The sequence below is a fragment of the Trichosurus vulpecula genome, chromosome 3, assembly GCF_011100635.1.
Source record: "Trichosurus vulpecula isolate mTriVul1 chromosome 3, mTriVul1.pri, whole genome shotgun sequence".
NCBI classification, from domain to species: Eukaryota; Metazoa; Chordata; class Mammalia; order Diprotodontia; family Phalangeridae; genus Trichosurus; species Trichosurus vulpecula.
Genome location: NC_050575.1, coordinates 391,230,726 through 391,251,230, shown reverse-complemented (window position 1 = coordinate 391,251,230; position 20,505 = coordinate 391,230,726). Strand labels below are relative to the sequence as shown.

At 42.6% G+C, this 20,505-nt stretch overlaps 1 protein-coding gene across 3 annotated transcripts in view; it reads left to right on the top strand.

Annotated features, from left to right (window-relative positions):
* Positions 1-19,143, top strand: part of LOC118844146 (sulfotransferase 2B1-like) — a 23,659-nt gene extending 4,516 nt beyond the window's left edge. The window contains exons 2-7 of one of the 3 annotated variants that reach the window (XM_036751982.1): positions 707-858; positions 12,285-12,499; positions 15,023-15,149; positions 17,258-17,352; positions 18,344-18,524; positions 18,671-19,143. In XM_036751982.1, the coding sequence (XP_036607877.1) occupies positions 720-858; positions 12,285-12,499; positions 15,023-15,149; positions 17,258-17,352; positions 18,344-18,524; positions 18,671-18,786 (873 nt within the window). In that variant the 5' untranslated portion in view covers positions 707-719 and the 3' untranslated portion in view covers positions 18,787-19,143. Of the gene's footprint in view, positions 1-706; positions 859-11,502; positions 11,643-12,284; positions 12,500-15,022; positions 15,150-17,257; positions 17,353-18,343; positions 18,525-18,670 lie in introns of those variants that run through there. The other 2 variants (XM_036751983.1, XM_036751984.1) reach the window with 2 other exon arrangements.
* The last annotated feature ends 1,362 nt before the right edge of the window (positions 19,144-20,505 follow it).

Here is a 20,505-nt window from a genome sequence, read left to right as displayed (position 1 = left end):
TAGCTGTGTGATCTTGGACAAGTCACTTAACCCCAATTACCCTGCCTTCCCCCCTCAGAGAAAAAAAAAAGAAGTCTTCTGAAAGTATAGAGAGGTGAGAAAACTGGAGGACACAGTGGGGGAAGGACTTTTAGAGGGGTGTGTGGATTGGGATTTTGAAAGGTGGGGGGAGAGGATGGGGGGAACTTTTGGAGGGGTGTGTGGATTGAGCTTGGGGTGGGAGAGGGGATGGGGGACTCTTGGAAAGGTGGGTGAAGTGAGGAGAGGTGGGAGGGTGTTCATCCATTTCCACATTTGATAGGCATCTCCTTGGTTTCTAATTCTTTGCCCCCACAAAATTCTGCTATAAATATTTTTGTACATATGAGTCCTCTTCCTTTTCCTTTGATCTCTTTGGTGTACCAGTATTTCTGGGTCAAAAGATATGCAAAGTTTTATAGTCAAGTTCTTGAAGAAAAAATTAAATGAGTTATAGAAACAAATAGATAATAAAACTATACTAGGCAGGCCATGTAATACATTGGGCTTCGTAGAACAACCTCCCCCACCCAGAGCTGGAAGCTGTTGAAGACTGGCTCCTTTGGACTCTCCTCTTCTTCCTAGGGACCTAGAGAACTAGAATTACCAGTCTTAGAGACCTTCCCAAGTGGTGGATCCTCTCAGATAATTTCTCTAACATTTATACTGGGCTCCCCTTTCCCTGCAGAGGAGCCGCTGTCATGGCCAGGATTGAGGTGACAGAAGTCTTTGAGGGCATATCAGTGCCAGGAAATATGCACACCCAAGAGAGCCTGCGTGCTGCCGCCAACTTCCAGTTCCAAGACACAGACGTCCTCTTGGTCACCTTCCCAAAGTCAGGTAACAGAGGCAGTTTGGCAAAACTGAATATCTGAAAAATTGTGAAATAGTTCTTGGCTTTGGTCAGCCTTCCCACCTCCCTTTCAATGCCCCTGTTCCTCCTTCTTGGTGCCCCTCCCATCCCAAATGTCTCCATCATACGTTGGTCAATGCCCATTCCTTGTTTTCTAGCCCTCTGAAATTTCCATCTTGTGTTTGGTGGGAGATTGTCCACATGAGATCTGCTGGGTCTAAATTCGTATATGGTGACCCTAAAAATCATTTCATGATGGCATTCCATAGCAAGCAAAGAAGTACGTCAGTTAGCTTGGATTTTTTCCGTTTGGGTGAGTCAGAGTTGAGTTGGGTTCCAGACCACTTCCCTCCAGATTAGTCACCTCCATCCCCTCCAAACAGTGAGCTTTGGGAGGAGTTAGCCAGAGGCCAAGACTCTTAGTTATTACCCATTCCCAGAGATCTGTGACTCTGCTCTGAATGCAGTGCCTTTCAGTCTTCCAACCTCATTCTCTCCTTTCTTTTGGGACTCCCTGGTTTTAATGCCTCCTTTTGGGGCTTGGCATGGCAATGCTGCTGAGAGTGCCCTCTCCACTGTGCCAGAGTTTGACAGGGAAGGATAGGTTTGCAGGGTGGTGGAAAAGGGAAGAAAAGAATCTTCTGCATGCATGTGGGGTAGATGTTTAGTGGGAAAGATGTGATGAGTCCCAGTGTTCTGGGGTTTTCAGAAGATATCATGCAAACAAAATATAGATAGGATAAATTGGAGACAGTCCCAGAGGGGAAGCTTTAGCATGAAAGTGAATTGGAAAAGGCTTCTTTTTTTTTCCTCTCCAAATTGTGTGTTCATTTTTTTTCTTTTATTTTAGACTCAAACACCAGAATACAAATACAGAATAGAGAAAAGAAACAAAAACATCCCATAAACTTAAATATTGGAACTTAAATACAAAGTAAGAAAGGGGAGAAAAACATGTCATGGGCATAGCAGAACATAAGAGAGGATTCAAAATATGTAACAATAAAATTTCATTTCCAGAAAGCGTGTATGATAAATGCTACACTTTGTGTTGAAAGCTGTCCATCTTTTCTTTGCTTCCTTGTAAGTTTTCTTTTGTTCTCTGCTGTGCAGTTTTTTACTTTGCTCTTTCCCCCTCCACCCCCCACCCAGAAAGCTACAATTAAGTGCGGATATGTTTCTCTATAGCTCTCTGTCTCTGTCTCTCTCTCTCTCTCTGTGTCTCTCCACACACACACATATATATATACACACACACACACACACACATATATATATATACATATGCACATATATACATATACGTATACGTATACAGAGAGAGACATATACCGGGAAAGGCTTCGTGCAGAAGGTGAGATATTAGCTGGAACCCGACGGAATTCAGGGAAGCTACCAGAACATTGTAGGTATAGGGGACAGTCAGGGAGAACAATGCCTGGAGTCAGGAGATGGAATGTCTTGCGTGAGGAATGAGGCCAGTGCCACTGGATTGCAGAGTAGTGGGGGGAAAGGAGAATATAGGTATCTTCAATCCTATAGTTAATAGGGAGCCACTGGTGAGTTTACTGAATGGGGGGTGTGGGTGACAAGAAGACTGCAAAGGTGGGGGAGGGGGAAAGTAGGTTATGAGAGGCTTTCAAAGCCAAACTGTGATGTCTTTCTTATCTCTCCTTTAACACTTGCTAAGGATAAAAAAATACCCTGATTGTTTTACAGCGTCTATCTTATGGAGGACTGAGAGGATTTTTCCTTATCTATAAAAAAATGTTTTTAACCTAACAATATGATATGAGCTTAGCTTCATGTCATTGCTGGACTATTCCAACAGCCTTCTAAATGGTTTCCTTTATCCAAGCCTTTCCCCACACCAATCCATTCTTTACTTGGCTGTCAAACTTATTGTACTAAAGTACAGATCTAACCATGTCACCCATATCCCCCACTCAGTAAACTCACCAGTGGTTCGATATCAACTATAGGACTGAAGACACCCAGCTCTGTTGGGCATTTACAGCCCTCTTCCTCCTATCTTCTGATCCATTTCTTCTCTCTAGAAACTCTACCATCTGGACAAATTGATCTACTGGCTGTTCCTCACACACAGTGCACTGTCTCTGATTTCCGTGCCTTTGCATTTATTCTTCTGAATTCTGAGAATGCTCCCTTCACTTCCACATCATGGAATCCCAGGTTTCCATGATGATAGAGGACAGGATTTGGACCTTCCTGATCAAATTACACTTTCTATCTGCAGCTCTGCTTGGTTTGAACTCCCCTTAGTATCACCATGCCCCACCCCCAATCATTTCATTTTATTTATTTATTTTTGCTGTATTTTAAGTTCCAAACTCTCTCTCCTTATCTCCCCATCCTGCGCTGGAAAGGGCCACGATTTGAGAATGATTTATAAACATATTTACCCCAACTGATAAATGGTCAAAGGATATGAACAGGCAATTTTCAGATGAAGAAATTAAAGCTATCTATAGTCATATAAAAATGCTCTAAATCACTATTGATTAGAGAAATGCACATTGAAACAACTCTGAGGTACCACCTCATACCTATCAGATTGGTTAATATGACCAAAAGGAAAAATGATAAATGTTGGAGAAGATGCGGGAAAATTGGAACACTAATGCATTATTGGTGGAGTTGTGAACTGAACCAACGATTCTAGAGAGCTATTTGAAACTATGTCCAAAGGGCTGTAAAACCGTGCCTAATCTTTGATCTAGCAATACCACTACTAGATCATCAAAAAATGGAAAAGGACCCACATGCACAAAAATATTTATTACGTGGTGGCAAAGAATTGGAAATTGAAGGGATGCCCATCATTTGGGGAATGGCTGAACAAGTTGTGGTATATGAATGTAATGCAATAGCTTCGTGTCTACTCGTGTCTGTTCCATAAGAAATGATGAGCAGGTAGATTTCAGAAAAACCTGGAAAGACTTACATGAACTGATGCTGGATGAAGTGAGCAGAACCAAGAGAAAGAACAAAGTACACAGTAATAGCAACACTGTGTGATGACCAGCTTTGATAGACCTACCTCTTCTCAGCAATACAATGATCTAAGATGATGTAACAACAATACTACTTGCCACCACTGTGGCTGTGTAAGACCAATAACACCAGCACACAGGAGGGCTGCTAGCACAGGTTCTTTGATCTGCTTTTCTAAGGAAAGCAACTTTAAGAAGTTTACAGTCTCACTTTAATTAAGCATACATATATCATTCACTTAGTTCAGGGGAAAAAGTCAGCACCCTGAACTTCAGAGAAAACACAAACAGAAATTGCAAGCAGAAATTATATAAACAGAGCAAAATAACACAAATCAGCGGACAGGATTCTAGTTGTCTGTCCAAGACATTACATACATAATTACCAGAGAGAGAAGCACCAACATCTGGGTTTTTTAAAGCCGGGGAGCTCCAATGGCTACCCAGAGTCTTGTCTGGTCAAATCACATAACACTCTTCCAGTGAGTAAGCCCCAAGTGCTAACCTTAGAGTAAATATACACTTCTTCAGGGTCAGAGGGCATCATAACCATACAACTCAAACCCATGTGACAAAGGCCTTTCCGGTACTTAAGCCAGGTCATCAAAGACTCCCAATTCAATCAAAGACTCTTGATTGAAACAAAGGCAATACTCAAAGGCACTTGATTGCCTTAGTGCTGAGAAGCACTCCAAAACAAAAGACAACAAAAAGTCCCACTTTGTTTGCCATTACAGACTCATAATGGAAAATACTATCCACAACCAGAAAAAGAATTATAGAGTCTGAATGCAGATTGAAGCATATGATCTTCCCTTTTTTTCCCTTTCTCCTCATTTTTACCTTTTGTTCTGATTCTTCCTTCACAACATGACTAATGGGGAAATATGTCTAATAGAATTGTACATGTATAGCCTATATCAGGTTGCATGCTCTCTTGGAGAGGGAGGAAGTGGTGAGGGAGAAAAAAATCTGGAACTCAAAATCTTATAAAAATGAATGCTGAAAACTATCTTTATATGTAACCGGAAAAAAAAACTATTAATTGGAAAAAAAACATGTGTAAACCATACTATGCATACTTCTATTTATCAGTTCTTTCTCTGCAGGTGGATAGCATCTTCGTAGGTCCTTTATAGTTGATTGGAGTCTTTATAGTACTAAGAATAACTTGGTTGTTCACAGTTCTTCTTTGAACAATATTCCTGTAACTGTATACCATGTTCTGTTTGATCTACTCACTTCGCTTCATTATTTCATGCAAGTCTTTCCAAGTTTTTCTAAAATCAGCCAGCTTCTCATCCACTACCACTCTTCAGTGCCCTTTTATATGTTGTCTTCTCCCATTAGATTGTAAGCTCCTTGAGGTCAAGGACTGTCTTTCTTTTCCTTATTTGTATTGCCAGTATTTAGTGCAGTGCCTGTGGCGCATAATAAGTGCTTAATCAATGTTTATTGAACTGAATTGACAGCCTACCTTGTTTCTGCCTTATATATGTCTTGTATATACCTGTGTATGTACATGTTGGTCTCACTAATTAGAATGTAAACTCCTTGAGAACAGGGAGTGTTTTCTCTGTTATCTTTGTATCCCTAGTGCTTAGAACAGTGCCTGGTATATAGTGAATGCTTATTAAATGCATATTGATTGAAAGGGAGGGCAAATCCAGAGCAGAGGCAGTCTGCCCTAATTGATCCCCTCGGGATCTCAGAGAGGTTCCCTCTCCTCTCCATCGCCTCTCCACAAAGGTTTTTTGGATTAGCGTAGAATGGAACAAATTGAAGGTCAGAATGAAAGGAGCCCCAAGTCTTTTGTCTTCCTTGAATAACTCAAGTTTGGCTGTTTCCATAGTCATAAAACCTCAGATCAGTGGCCCTATTTCTTTTTTTTAAAGCGTTTTTTCAGTTATTAGGCATTTATTTTTCTCCTTCCACTTCCCCCCTACCAGAAAAATAAGTAAAACCCATTTGTTACCAACATAATAAATATACATAGTCAAGCAAGACGCATTCTCATATGGGCAGTATCCAAAAAGGTAGGTCTCGTTCTACATATTTAGAACATCACCTCTTCATTAGGTGAAATGCATTTTTCATCGTTGGTCCTCTGGAATCATGACTGGTGATTGAGTTGATAAGAGTTCTTAAGTCTTACAAAATAGTTAATTTTTATAGTATTGGTGTTATTGTATAAATTGTTCTCTAGGTTCTGCTTATATCGGTCTACATCAGTTCATACAAGTCTTCCCGGGTTTCTCTGGAATCATCTCCTTTATCATTTCTTGTAGCACAATAGTACAAAAGGCCCTATTTCAAAAGTCAATGGGTAAATTAAGAGTAAAGATTAATACATCTGAAGAAGCAGCATAGGATGAGAAAGTCGAATGGATGAATCAGATGAGACCACCTTGAACAGGTTTCTTTTTATACAACTTCCTATGGTGTTGGGCTATTTTAGAAGATTCGGATGGATGTTGGTGCAGGAGGCAAGTCAGACTCCATGTTTCCTACACAATATGGTCCTACATGGTGTCCCTATGGTTATATTCTGAGTGACAAGCAGGGTTCCATCACTCAGCCCAAACTGCTCTCAATCTTTCAGCTGTAACTCTGGTTTGATGGAGAAAGGGACATGGACCTCTAGTTTTCCAGAGGGAAATTCTAAATTACTAAATTCTAGAAGGCCAATAGTGGCAGAACCCTGGGAAAGCCAAAGAGAAGACAAGGTTAAAAAGACATCTGAGGACATTTATGCCCAAAGGCTAATACAGAATCATAGATTTAAAACAAGAAGAGACCCTAGAGATCATCAAATCCAATCCCCTCATTTGAAATGAAGTGACTTGGCCATAGTCACACAGGAAGTAAGTGCCTGAAGCTGGCTTTGAACTCAAGTTTAACTAACTTCAAGCCAAGCATTCTATCCACTAAGCCCCCTAGCTTGCTTTGAGTTGAGCTCACATTTTCCAACCTAATAATGATATAACCAATTAATTAGTAATTGTTGAAATTAATAGCATAACAAATTTGTGCAATACCTTTAACCTTTTTTTTTGGCAATTGGGGTTAAGTGACTTGCCCAAAGTCACACAGCTAGTAAGTGTCTAAGGCTGAATTTGAACTCAGGTCCTTTTGACTCCAGGGCCAGTAGTCTATCCACTATGCCACCTAGCTGCACTTTCACATTTGTCAATATTGTTGTTAATTAATAACATTTCTATAGTTCTTTAAGGTTTTTGAAATGCTTTACATTTTGATCTTACTCGATGTTCTCATTTGATCCTCAAGGTAATACTCTGAGGTGCTATTAGCCCCACTTTACAGATGAGAAAACTGAGGCTGAAAATGACTCAATGACTTTCCCAGGGTCACACGGCTGGCAAACGTCTGAGGCAGCATTAGAACTCAGTTCTCCCGTACTCCAAATCCAACACTCAGTCCACTGTGTGAGCCTCAGAACCACTCTACTCAGTAGGATTTATTATCCCCATTAGATATCTTGAGAAGAAATGGAGAGGCCTCAAGATTAGCTCAGTTAATTGCAGAAGTAGAAATTAAGGCCCTGGTATACAAGCCAAGGGCTTGCTCTACTACTCTATGAAAATGAAGAGTTTTAAGAATTCCCTTTAAATCCATCAATCAGTAAGCATTTATTAGGCACCTACTATGTGAGCAAATAAACATTTGTTAAACATCTACTATATGCCAGACCCCATGGACACAAATAAACTAAAAACATTTTTATTGATTTGAGACATCTTGGAGAAACAAAAGTGACAAGACTGGCTATGTCATGTTGGGGTGAGTGAAAGGGAAGAATCTAAAATGACTGTATTTCAGGGATCACTTCAAAGAAGCAGGATGGATGGGCTGGCCCAGCCATGTACAGTGCCAGATTTTTATCACTCCACTGTTGTCCTCTTTCCCTCTGATTTCTAGCTCCCTGGCACACAGGGCACCTGTTCCTTTAACAGCTAGGTCCCTGAGTCTTGGAGACTGTAGTCTATTCACTGCAAGAAAGCCAAGGCAACAGGACCCACCAAAGCAACCTTCTTTTAAAACTCAGACACTGCCATGGAAAGAGCATTGGCCCTGGAATCAGAGGACCTGGGTTTGCTTCACAGATAGATGTAGACTCAGAAGGAATTTCAGAGGCCATAGACTCCAACACCCTCATTTCAAAGATGAGGAAATGGAGGGACGTCAAGTTCATAGAGGTGAGAAGCATCAAAGGGAAAGATTTGAACCCAACCCTGTTCTTCTTAATTGACTGGGAGATCTTGTAAGTGTACATGGGATATGATCAGGGTAGAGCCTGATCCGCCACATCTCCTTCTGCCATAAAGTTTCTTCCAGCTCCAAATCTCCAATTCAGGGCTTCTTTAGGGCTTGGTGGTGCAGTGGATAGAGCCCTGGGCCTAGAGACAGGAAGACCTGAGTTCTAATTCAACCTCAGACACTTCTAGGCTGTTTGACCCTGGGCAAGTCACTCAATCTGTTTCCACAAGTATAAAATGGAAATAAGAGCAGCACCTCCCTCCCAGGGTTGTTTTAATGATTAAGTGAGATAATATCTGTAAAGTGCTTAGCACAGCACCTGGCACACAGAAGGCACTTAATAAATGCTTATTCCCTTCCCTTTCCTCTCCCCACCTTTGTATCTCCAATACCTAGCACAGGGTCTGCCACCTACTGAAATATTCTATGATACTCAGATGGATCTGCAATCTCATTAATTTGGGCAATGTTGTAGACCCCAACCCAACCCATCCACACCTGCCGATCCCATGGAATTCTTGTCCATGTCCTCTCTTAAATTTGCCACAAGCAGTCCCCCAACGGGCTTCCTCAATTTCTCCTGACATCAGGAGAGCACTTCGGCTGTCTACCTGTCATCCCTCATTCTTGCCACTTGATCAGCTCATTGTCTCTTCCTATTATACCATCCTTGATGTCATCTCAAACTCCTGCTGACTCCTTCAGGGATTCCTCATTGGTTATACGTGGCAGCCTGTTCATACCCATCATGTTCCTCTCTATTGTCCTCTATTGGGTACTAATTTTTAATTCTTCATAGACAGTTGTACCTTTTATAGCAACATTAGTAAAATACCAGTAATCAAAAACAATATACCTTTGTCTTCTTGGGAAGATCGGGATCAATAACAGAACTTTGCAATTCTCTAAAAGCAATCTAGCTTACTTTCCTCCTTATCAATGCTGAACCCCAGTTCATTTCCATCCGTCCCGACAGTCCCTAAGATATAATGATGGCCAAGATCTGTAGAGTGTTGCCTGTAAATATATGTTGAAATCTGGGCAAAAGACCTTCTTCATCTACTTGGGCTTTTCTGTGTGGATGGACAGGCCAAATTCCCTTGATCTCTGCAATCTTCTAAGGCTTAACATGGTTAGTAGAATGTTATCTGCAAGCAGGCATCTGGAGGACCTCAACATCCACAAGAGAATACCTCCTTGATCTGAACTGTGCTCTGATCTCTTCCATCACATTAGCAAAAAGCTCTGGCAAGCTTACATCGCCCTCTTTTGTGCCTCAACCAATGTTTGCTTGTTTGTTTATTTATCTGCAAAATGAGTTTTTTCTTTTCAATATTTCATTTTTTTCCAATTGCATGTAAAAATTAACATTCATTTAAAAAAATGTTAGTTCCAAATTCTTTCCCCCCTCTCCTCCTCCCTCGTTGAGAAGGCAAGCAATTTGATATACCCTAGTTTAATGTGCAGAAATACAATACATATTTCCATACTAGTCATGTCATGAAAGAAAAAACAAGGCAAAATAAAAAAACCACAAGAAAATAAAGTAAAAAAAGCCAATGTTTATTAATAGAGCATAATTGAGTAGGGTTCTTTCTGTTGTTATTTGTTCCTAGGAATCTTGAGTATGTGAATTTGATATGTAGATGCAAATCATTTTGTTGTAAAAGGGCCTTCAGGTCAGGGTAATGTTCTGCTGAACCAAACAGTATTTCATAATCCAACAAGAAACACAATAGGATCTCATATTCTCTCCCTGTTCACTTAATTGTGAGATGCTAAAGATGTGGTCCATTGTTGAATATGAATTGGAAAAGCCTGCTTGCTTCTTGCTAATACTTTCATCAGGGATAGCCTGGACTCACATATGGATGATTCTCATAAAGATTTATACAGATGGGAAGAGTAGGCATATAGGTTGGTCATTAATGGTGTTTTTTTCTGGCACATGTCTTTAGGTATTAAGTGATAAAGTGCTAGGCCTGGAGTCAGGAGGATCTGAGTTCAAATCCAGCCTCAGACACTTATTAGCTGTGTGACCCTGGGCAAGTCACTTAACCTCTTTTTGCCTCAGTGTCCTCAACAGTAAAATAGGATAATAACAGCACCTACCTCCCAGGGTTGTTGTGAGGACCAAATGAGATCATAACAGTAAAGCACTTAGCGCAGTTCCTGGCGTGTGGCATCTCCCTCCCCCTCCCCCTCCTCCTCCCCTTTCCCTTCCCCCTTCCCTTCCCCCTTCCACTTTCCTCCCTCTCCTCCCTCTCCCTTCCTCCCCCTCTCCCTCTCCCTCTCCCTCTCCCTCTTTCCTTCCCCTTCACTATTAATATGACCTGAGATTTTTCCCCATGTATTTGACATCCTCCCTTTCTTGAGACAGCTTGTATATCGGTCTCTCAAAGCCCTCACAATTGCGGCCCCTCTAGCATACATCTCTGCAAACACTTGGCCCCATCCAACTGTTTTGCTCGTATTTGTTCCTTTTAATGTCATTTCTACCTCTACTAACTCTACTGTAGGGACATCTGGAACTCTGATGTTAAGGTTCGTGTGTGGTGGTTCCACTATCCCTGGTAGAGGACAGAGTTTGTTAGGCAGAGCAGTGGATAGAATATCAGGCCTGAAGTCAAGAAGACTCATCTTCCTGAGTTCAAATCTGGTCTCAGATATTTATGAGATGTGTGACCTTGGGCTAATCAACTCACCTTGTTTGCCTCAGTTTCCTCATCTGTAAAATGAGCCGGAGAAGGAAATGGCAAACCGCTCCAGTATCTTTGTCAAGACCCCAAATGAGGCCACAAAGAGTCAGACACAACCGAAAACAGCCACAAAATATGAATTTTTGCAAATCTCCATTTTTCTTCTGTTTTTAGTTCTCCTTCTATTCTCATCCTTAAATGCTTTTGGGACCATTTGTTGCCTGTCTTGCCAAACTTTTCTTTCAAGTGGTTCTCTCTGCTTTATGAGATAATACTGCTTATGATCATCCATCATCCTTCTTCATACTGTTAAAGAAAAAAACTACCACTGTTTAGGTACCAGTCTGCCAGAAACAATTTTAAGTCAAGATTAATCTTATTAGATTATTTAAGATTAATCTAATTCCAAGTCATTTTTGATTTAGAGAAGGAGATGTCCAAATGGCAACATGTTACCTCATGCCCTCCAATTGTCTCTGCTCCAAGAAAATTTTAGATAACATTTATAGGAATCCAAGAAAGAAAATTAAGATATTTAACTATCCAGTTTTAGATTAGCATTCCTAGTAGGTGATCAACCATATCCATATCTCCTTCCTCCTCAACCGCTCATCTCCAGGACTCAATGTGATTCTTCCCACAGACACATCATAGAGAATCCTGTTTGAGTGACTTATTGCATGAAAAACGATACTTTAAATGGAGAGGACCCTCGTTTAATCCTTCTGGGAACAAAGGAAAGAATTTGCCTCTTGATGGGTCCTATCCTGTCAGGTGGAGGTAGGGAATGACACCAAAGGTGTTAAATTAAGTTGTTTTTCAGTCCTATCAACTCTCCATGACCATACTTGAGGTTTTCTTGGCAATGATACTGGGGTGATTTGCCATTCCCTTCTCCAGCTTATTTGACAGATGAGAAAACTGAGGCAAAGAGGATTAAGTGATTTGCCCAGGGTCACACAGCTAGTAAGTGTCTGAGGCCAGATTTGAACTCATGAACATGAGACTTCCTGACTCCAGGCCCAGTGCTTTATCCACTATGGCACCCCCTAGCTGCCCCACATCAAAGCTACTCTGTTAAATTTCTGGTCTTCGCCTAAAGAAAAAGCCATTTTCTTTTGTCTTGATCTGAAGCACTAGTGCTATTTGGAGAGCACAGCTCTGAATGGGATGCTGGGATCAGGACCCTGGGCAGCCAGAGGACAGCAGACACCTTAGGGAGAAGACATTGAAGAGGGAAGAAATAAGGATGTGTAGACAGCCAACTTTGCCTCCATTAGAACTGTGCGAGAGGGACAAGCTATGGAGGCATTGGTTTCTAATTCTTGGGGAATGAAAAATGGGGGGGAGCTGTGATCCCTAACCTCATTGTCTCCCCACCCTTAGCCTTCAAAACCACCCCCCCTTTCCTTTCTCTTCCAGGTACAACCTGGATGCAGCAAATCCTGAGCCTCATCTTCAACAAAGACGATTTACAGACCATCCAGAGCATACCTACCTGGGCTCGGGTTCCCTGGCTTGAGCATACATATTTATTGGATAATTTGACCCAGATAGAGACATCCAAACCACGCCTCTTCACCACTCACTTACCTGCCAGATTACTGATTCATAACCTGAAGAACTCTAAGGCTCGAGTAAGTAAGATTGGTCCCAGAGGCTTTCTTTGTCTTTTTTATTTTTCTAAGAAAAAAAACATACAGCGAAACACATGGGTAAGAAGGTGAGAAAGGGGATAGAGATAAAGAAGGAAAAAGAAAAACAAAAGAAAGAAAACAAGTCCCTTGAAGCATCTTTTTTTTTTAATGCAAAGAACAAAAGGAGAGTCAAAAGGAAGCAGAAAGAGGCTGGACAGCTTTGAAAGCTACTTGCTGAGTTTATCATACACTTAGAAAAACAAATAAGTCCTATGCAGTAAAGACCTGCAGTTTCATATACAATCCAGGTGAGGAAATGCCCATTTATTCAGTGTTTTTTAAGTTCAGAATAAAATATATACATAATGCTCATATCCATAATATAATACATATAAACACACATACAAAATATACACATACATATATATGAGATATATGTATATAATTGATGCATAGATATATATAAATAACATGTAAATGTGTGAATTTAGTGTATACAGTCATAGAAATAATGGTAATATAATGTATATAAATAATATATATTTGTATGTGTGTGAGATATATGTATGTATGTATGTATATGTATATGTATATATATACATATATAAAATTTTTTAAAAGCAGTTGGTCCTAAAGCAGGCAAGGAACCAACACAATATCCTCAGGTCCAGGATGCCAGGGGCCTGAGTGTGATTCAGGAGCCAAATCCTTGGGCCTAGCTATATGTACGTGAGGAATGGGAGCTTTCAGTCAGAATGGAGGAAACCAAACACATAAGTGGAATAGGACAAGCTGGTTGTCAGGCAACAGCATGGTATGATGGATGGCACGCTAGACTTGAAATCAGGAAGACCGAGGTTCAGATGGCATCTTTGATACTTACTGTGTGACCTTGGACAAGTCACTTAACAGTCCCTCTGTAAAATAAGAGATTGGCACCTAGCGGCCCCTATGATCCCCTTCTAGGTCCAAAACTGTGATTCTTTGGTAGACTGAAGAGAGGCATGAGGTGATTTTCAGAACCAAAGCCAGCAGCCAGCAGAAGGGAGTGAATGACTTAGTGGTGTACTTTCCAGCAATACAACATTCCCCATGCCAAAAAGAACCATTAGTACCCAGCCTCCTGTTTGGTGTTCTAGTCCTTGGTGTGAATCATCTCTCCTGCCTTCAGGAGTGAGCAGTAGCAAAACACTTTCAAAACGGAGGCACACCACACGTAGGCTTAAGATCCCAGCCACTCATTAAGCCCACACTGTCTCAATCAGGTAGTCAAGACATGAGTTCTTGGTTCAGCTGTTGTTGTTTGTCCTTCAGTCTCGAAGAGTGCCAGGCCTGGAGTCAAGATACTTACTGGCTGTGTGACCCTGGGCAAGTCACTTCCCCCTGTTTACCTCAGTTTCCTCATCTGTAATATGAGCTAGAGAAGGAAATGGCAAACCATTCCAGTATCTTTGCCATGAAAATCCCAAAGGGGTTCACGAAGAGTCAGACACAACTGAAGAAAGACTGAATGACAAACAACAGCTATTCAGTAACAATAATAAGGAAAAAAATGCCATTTTTAATTAACTAGCATTAATGTTAATACTAACTCTGATTCTTACATGGGCACTAGCCGTGTGATCTTGGGAAAGTAATTTAGCATCTCCAGGTCCTAATTTCCCTTACTTCAAAATGAAGAATTTGAGACAAGAGCTCTGGGTTTGGTGTCCGAAAACCTGGGTTTGAATACGAGCTCTGCCACGTATTACTGATGTGGTCTTGGATGAGTCATTTCCCAAGACTGTCACCCGGGGCATCAGTCATAAGGTATACCCAGGAAAACAGCAGGAAGGGGGCCAAATTTAGTTGTGAGACAGAGGTGTGGAAAGACCTCAGACTTCAGAAAAAAACCCATAAATTCGCATGAAGTGGAGAGAGAGACCCCAGGACACAATCCCCATAGACAGAGAACTCAGGACACTCTCAGGCTTCTGATGCAGGAGGGAGTGGAATGGGGCCAGGCCAAAGGGGAGCTCACCTTGGTACTGCCACTGTTGGAAGGAATTGGGAACACAGAGGGCATTCAGTAGTTTCCTGATTTATAAAGAATTGCTCTTGCTAAGTGCTAAACTCAATTGTTTCTGCATGCCAAAGTAATACTAGTGCTGTCAGCACCCTTTATAGTTCAGTGCCCTGAAACAAAGCCTCAGCCAACCCGCCTTAGTTACAGTTCTATCACTTCCTTCTCTAGAATTCAGTTTCTATAGAATAAAGAAGTTGGTCCATTTGATTCCTAAGGTGTCTTCTAACCTTTCCGTATCCTTTGATTCTATGAATAGATGATCTATAAGGTTCACTCAGCTTAAATCATCTTGAATTCCATGATTCTGGATGAACATAGGAAGTGGCAGAGAGAAGTGGGAGAAAAGTAAGCTGGGCTAGAGGGGACTCCCTAAGGAACTTGGTTAGGCAACAATCCTTAGAACTTGCATCAAAAGCTCAGGGTTGTTCCTTCTCTTCCTTCATTTGGTTTCTCCTTAGGTGGTGTACCTGGCACGGAACCCAAAGGATGTCCTGGTCTCCTTCTATCATTTCCACAAGTTTGCGAAGTTTCTGCCAGATTTCAATTCCTTTGAAGACTTTTTTGGCCACTTCCTGGAGGGCAAAGGTTATCATATGGGGACCCAGGGTGGTGAGGACAGAACTGATAGGGAGGAAAACCTGGCCAGGCATGAGCTCCCTTTTGAGGGGCAGTCTCATTTCTTATGTCTGGATAATCTCTTTAATTTTAATTTCCAGTTCCAAATTCTCTCCCTCCCTCTATCCCCTCCCTACCCACTGAGAAGGCAAAAAAATATGATACCCATTAGGCAAGAAATATGATACCCATTATACATATGAAGTCATGCAAAAAAAATTTCTAATATCTGGTCTAATGTCTAACTCACTGATCAGAGCTGTCCAAAAATAGAAAGGGTTCGTTCTGGTGTTGAGGACTTCACCCTCCCAGTGGAAGCAAATTCTCCATCAATGGAAGATGTCAAGCAGAATCTGGATTGAGAAAGGATTTCTCATTCTATTCTAGGACCCTCTGAGATCTCTCCTCACTCTGAGATTCTATGATTTCATCAGTGGCAAGGTTAACCTTCTGGTTGGGAGGGGTGTTCAAGACCCTGGATAGGGGGATAGAGTTGTTTTGGGGTATATCCCGTGATCAAGGGATTCCTGCTCCTTCCTGGGGCACCAATGACACTAATGGGACAGGAGCAGTAGAATGGCTGGGGGGCGGGGGGGAGGCCCACAAGCTTCTTCCTACTCTGCCCTTCCCTGTCTGGCCTGTTTGATGGAGGGAAAGATGGCCGACTTATGTCTAAGATGATGGTATCCAACTCAAATAGAAAAGGGGGGTCATTAAAACCACACGTAAGGATCCGTCTGGGCTGCATGTTGATGTAGTTTTAAACTGTCATATTATCTGTGTTCTGTTATATTTTTTTTGGCTAAAAATTTTCCAATACATTTTAATCTAGGTCAGGCTGTGCCCGGGAGTCTTGCACAGCACATGATAGACCTCTGGTCTAAGATACCATTAGGGAGCCGGCCAAATGAGATAAGATTGCCATGGAACGTGAGCAGAGCCACAGATAAAACCAGCAAAGGGGATGAGGAAACTAGCCTTGTCCGCCGTCCCTTCTAGGATCATAATTTAGAGCTGAGAGGGACCTCAGAAGTTCTCTAAATCAGGGCCCTTTTTTTTGGAGGGGGGAAGGCAGGGCAATTGGGATTAAGCGACTTGCCCACGGTCACACAGCTAGTAAAGTGTGTCAGGTGTCTGAGGCCAGATTTGAACTCAGGTCCAACTGACTCCAGGGCCGGTGCTCTACTCACTGCACCACCTAGCTGCCCCTAAATTAGGGCTTCCTAACCTTTTCCCACTGGAGATCCTTTTTCTAGTTTCAGCAGCGGCCTTGCATGGCCTGAGGGCACATGCGGTGCAAAGTGCTCATGCTTTGTGTTCAGAACCAAGGTTGCGGTGGATACAACACAGGCAAGCACTGCCAGAAACACCTCAGATCCATTGCACGTTTGATTTTTTAATTAATTTTTGGTTGTTGTGCATTCAGAAATCTTTTACTATTGCCAAATTTTTTCGCGACCCTGACCCACGGTTTAAGAAGCGCTGCAGTCTAAATGGTACATTTCAGAGAAGGTTGGTGGCTGCGTGACCCCGAGCAAGTCACTTACCCTCTGTTTTCCACAGTTTCCCCATCTGCAAAATGGAGCACTTGCCTCGCAGGGTTGCTGTAAGGATAGAATGAGATAATTTTGGTAAAGCGGTTGGCGTGGTTCTTGGCACACAGTAGGCACCATATAATTGCTTCTTCCCCTCTCTATTGTTCATTTACAGATGAGGAAAATAAGGATCAGAGGTTAAATGACTTTCCCCAGGTCCCACAGGTGGTAAGTGGCAGACCAGGGATTCTGCCCCAGGACCTCCTGATGTCAGAGTCAGGGCTATTTTCCACCCAATCCCCTTTGTCTCATTACCAGCAACTCAGGCAAATCCTGACAGTGCCAGACCACTAGGAAGTTCTCTAAGGCCCGAGGCCTCTGCTGCTGATTTCAGAAAGTTCAAATAATATGTGTTCTTCCTCTAGGCCCAAGACAGATGCCCCCCTGCCTTCTGGGAGAGCCCTCCCTGGCTCAGAGCTGAGGGGCTGCTGGCTTGGGCTTGGGAGCATGTGCTTGACCCTCTCTCTGCCTTCTCTCCCCCAGTGAATTTTGGTTCCTGGTTTAGCCACATAAAGGACTGGCTAAGTGTCCAGCAAGAACTGAATTTCTTTCTGATCACTTACGAAGATCTGTCTCAGGTAGACTGACATTCCTCCACTGCGTTTCCCTAGGCTCAGTCCTCAGTGCTAGATCCCAGAGCCCCTTCCCACGGTCTTCTCAGGGGTCTCCTCTTCCCTGAGCTGAGGCTAATCCTGGCTTTGGTGATGCCACAATTAGAGAAGAAAGGAGCGCATGGTCCCCAGCTTTGACCTTCATCTTTTCCCCAAGCAACAGCCTTCCATACTAGCTCCCTAGCTCCCCAGCTCCCCCCGGGTCTTCTCAGATACTCCAGACTCCCAGAGAAACAAACAAGTAGTGCTGGGAGGCTGGAAAATAAAGATAGCTGGATCATGAACCCACAAACACACAGCCACATATTGACAAATACACACACGTAATCACAAACACAGACACACATTATACACATAAGTCACATAATCACACAGCTCTCATGCACATGCATTACACACACGTCATATACTCATAAACACATACACAAACACAGATACATCTCTACACACATTCTCACAAACATACACACAGATACTCACACGTATCCCCACATAATCACAAAAGCACACACATTGTCACAGACACACAAATACACACTTTACAAACACATAATCACACATACACATGCCATATATACAGACATCATATCCTCATAAACACACACACATATACAATGTACTCACACATAATCACAAAAGCACACACATTGTCACAAACACATATAATCGTATACACTCTCATGCACCCTCTCACATACACATGCATCATACACACATATACACATACTCATGAACGCACCCACGCACACGCGCACCAGTTGGAATAGGTAGGGAACACCGGCTCCCCAGTCTCCAGCCCTGGTCCCGGTTCCCCAAGCCTGCCCCCAGGTTCCCCAGCCTGGTTTCTCCCCACTCCTCCCTCAGGAGCAGCAGAGGTTCCGGAGCTGCGTCTCCGGAGGAGGAGGGGAGGTGAGGGTGGAATGAAGCCTCAGCCTCATCCCTGCGCCCTGTTTCCAAGGACCCTCTCCAGGCTGTCCAGAGCCTGTCTGACTTCCTGGGCCAGCAGCTGGAACCCAAAGAGCTTGAGAACATCGTACATTACTCCAGTTTTTCCTTCATGAGTCAAAATGATATGCTTAACTACTCTCTTGTCCCTCCGGAGGTACTTGACCACAGCATGGGAAAGTTTATGCGGAAAGGTAAGGAGAGGGTGGGGGGTGGGGGGGTGCGCCCGGGGAGGTGCGCTGCCGAGCCCCACCGCTTGGGAGTTCCCGCAGGGCTTCCGCAGGGAAAAGAGGAGGCTTTACCTAGCCCAGCATTTCACTCTGTCGTTTTCTCGTTTTAGGTGTAGCAGGAAACTGGAAGGAATACTTCTCCCCTGAGCAGAATGCCAGGTTCAATGATGTGTACCAGGCAGAGCTGGGCGATCTCACCGTTAAATTCCCCTGGGCTCTGGACTGACCAGGAAAACCAAAATCAGACCCTTTCTCTCCTCCTTGGCTGATCATTGTAGTGACGCTTCACCTCTGCTCCCCACCACGCTCTCCCACCCCTGCCTTGATAAGCTGTAGACTGTCCAGAAGGGGGCAGACAGGATGGGAGGGAACCTCAGGTTCTTGTGGGGTGGGCAAAGCCTGGCTGAGGAGAGCCTGCTGGCAGTTCAGGGCGCCTTTGGAACAAAATGGCCGTAGAAGGCAATTCACTTCCGTCTAGGAAGAGTAGCTTTACTTCTGCATAGTGTTAAACCTGGAGTCAGGAAGACCTGAGTTCAAATCCAGCCTCAGACACCTCCCAGCTGTGTGACTCTGGGCATGTCACTTACCCTTTGTCTGCCTGAGTTTCCTCAATTATAAGATGGGGGCAATAATAGCACCTCCTAGGGTTCTTTTGAGCATCAAATGAGATATTTGTAAAGTGTTTAGTATACAGTGGGTGCTTAATAAATGCATATTTTCTTCCAGCTATACCAGCCTATTTGCTGTTCCTCACACACAACACTCCATGGCTTTACACTGACTTTTGCTAGTGAGGAGGACACCTAGGTTGCTAACCTGAGAGACTAGAAGAATGAGGTTGGGGGAAGATTTAGGGAAAAAGATAACTGCGTTCTGTTTTGGACATTGAGCTTAAGATGGCTACCAGATATCCAATTCAAGATTCTAGATCAGAGGTTCCCAAACTTACTTGGCCTACCACCCCCTTTAAAAAAAATTACTCAGAAACAACTGCCCCCCCCACCCCACCCCCCGCAAACCTACTTTCTTTAACCCTTTACCATTTTGCTGGGGTTTTTTTGTTGTTGTTTTTTGGGGTTTTTTTTTGTTTTTGTTTGGTTTTTTGTTTGTTTTTTTGAAATTTACATCAGTTCAAAAAATATTTTTTAAAAAAACTTTTTAAGTGATGCATTTTAAATTTAATAATTTATTGTAAATTTCTGGGTTTTTTCCAGCACTGAAATTTTATGACACAATATTGCATCATGCAGCCATATCGTATCATATTGTAAACAAGTCATTACATTCATATATTCCTGATGATGCATGCTGGACTTCCGGACAATGCTCCAAATGCTCGCCTGTCAACAACTTAACCGTTGTCTGGATATTACTTGCATTTAGTGTGTTTATTTGGAAAATAATGTAATCACTATGACTTTAACTCTGTTACACAACAGACAAAATATGTACAAACGGTGTTTCAAAATTCTCTTCTTTCCTTATGCTTCTACTGTCCCCTTATTTTTATTCAACACCCCCTGATTGCACCCAAGGCTACTACCACCCCCCTGGATCATTCCAGCACCCTCCAGGGAGTGGTATTGGCCCACTTTGGGAACTTATGCAGATTAAAAGCCAGCAGTGAGGTTGAAGCTAGATAGATAGATTTGAGAATCCTCAGCATAGAGATGGTAATTAAATCCAGGAGAGCTGATAAGAACCCCAAATGAAATACTATAGAGGGAGAAAAGAAAAAGACCCGGGACAGAACCGTATGGGACACCTGTGGTTAGAGGAAATGATCTAGATAAGGAGACAGAAAAGGAGCAGTCTGATAGGTAGAAGGAGAACCAGGAGAGAGTGGTGTCCAGAAAACCCAGAGAGAATAGCATGTCAGGAGTGTCAATGACCACAGAGACCAAGAAGAATGAGGATTGAGAAAAGACCACTGGATTTGGCAACT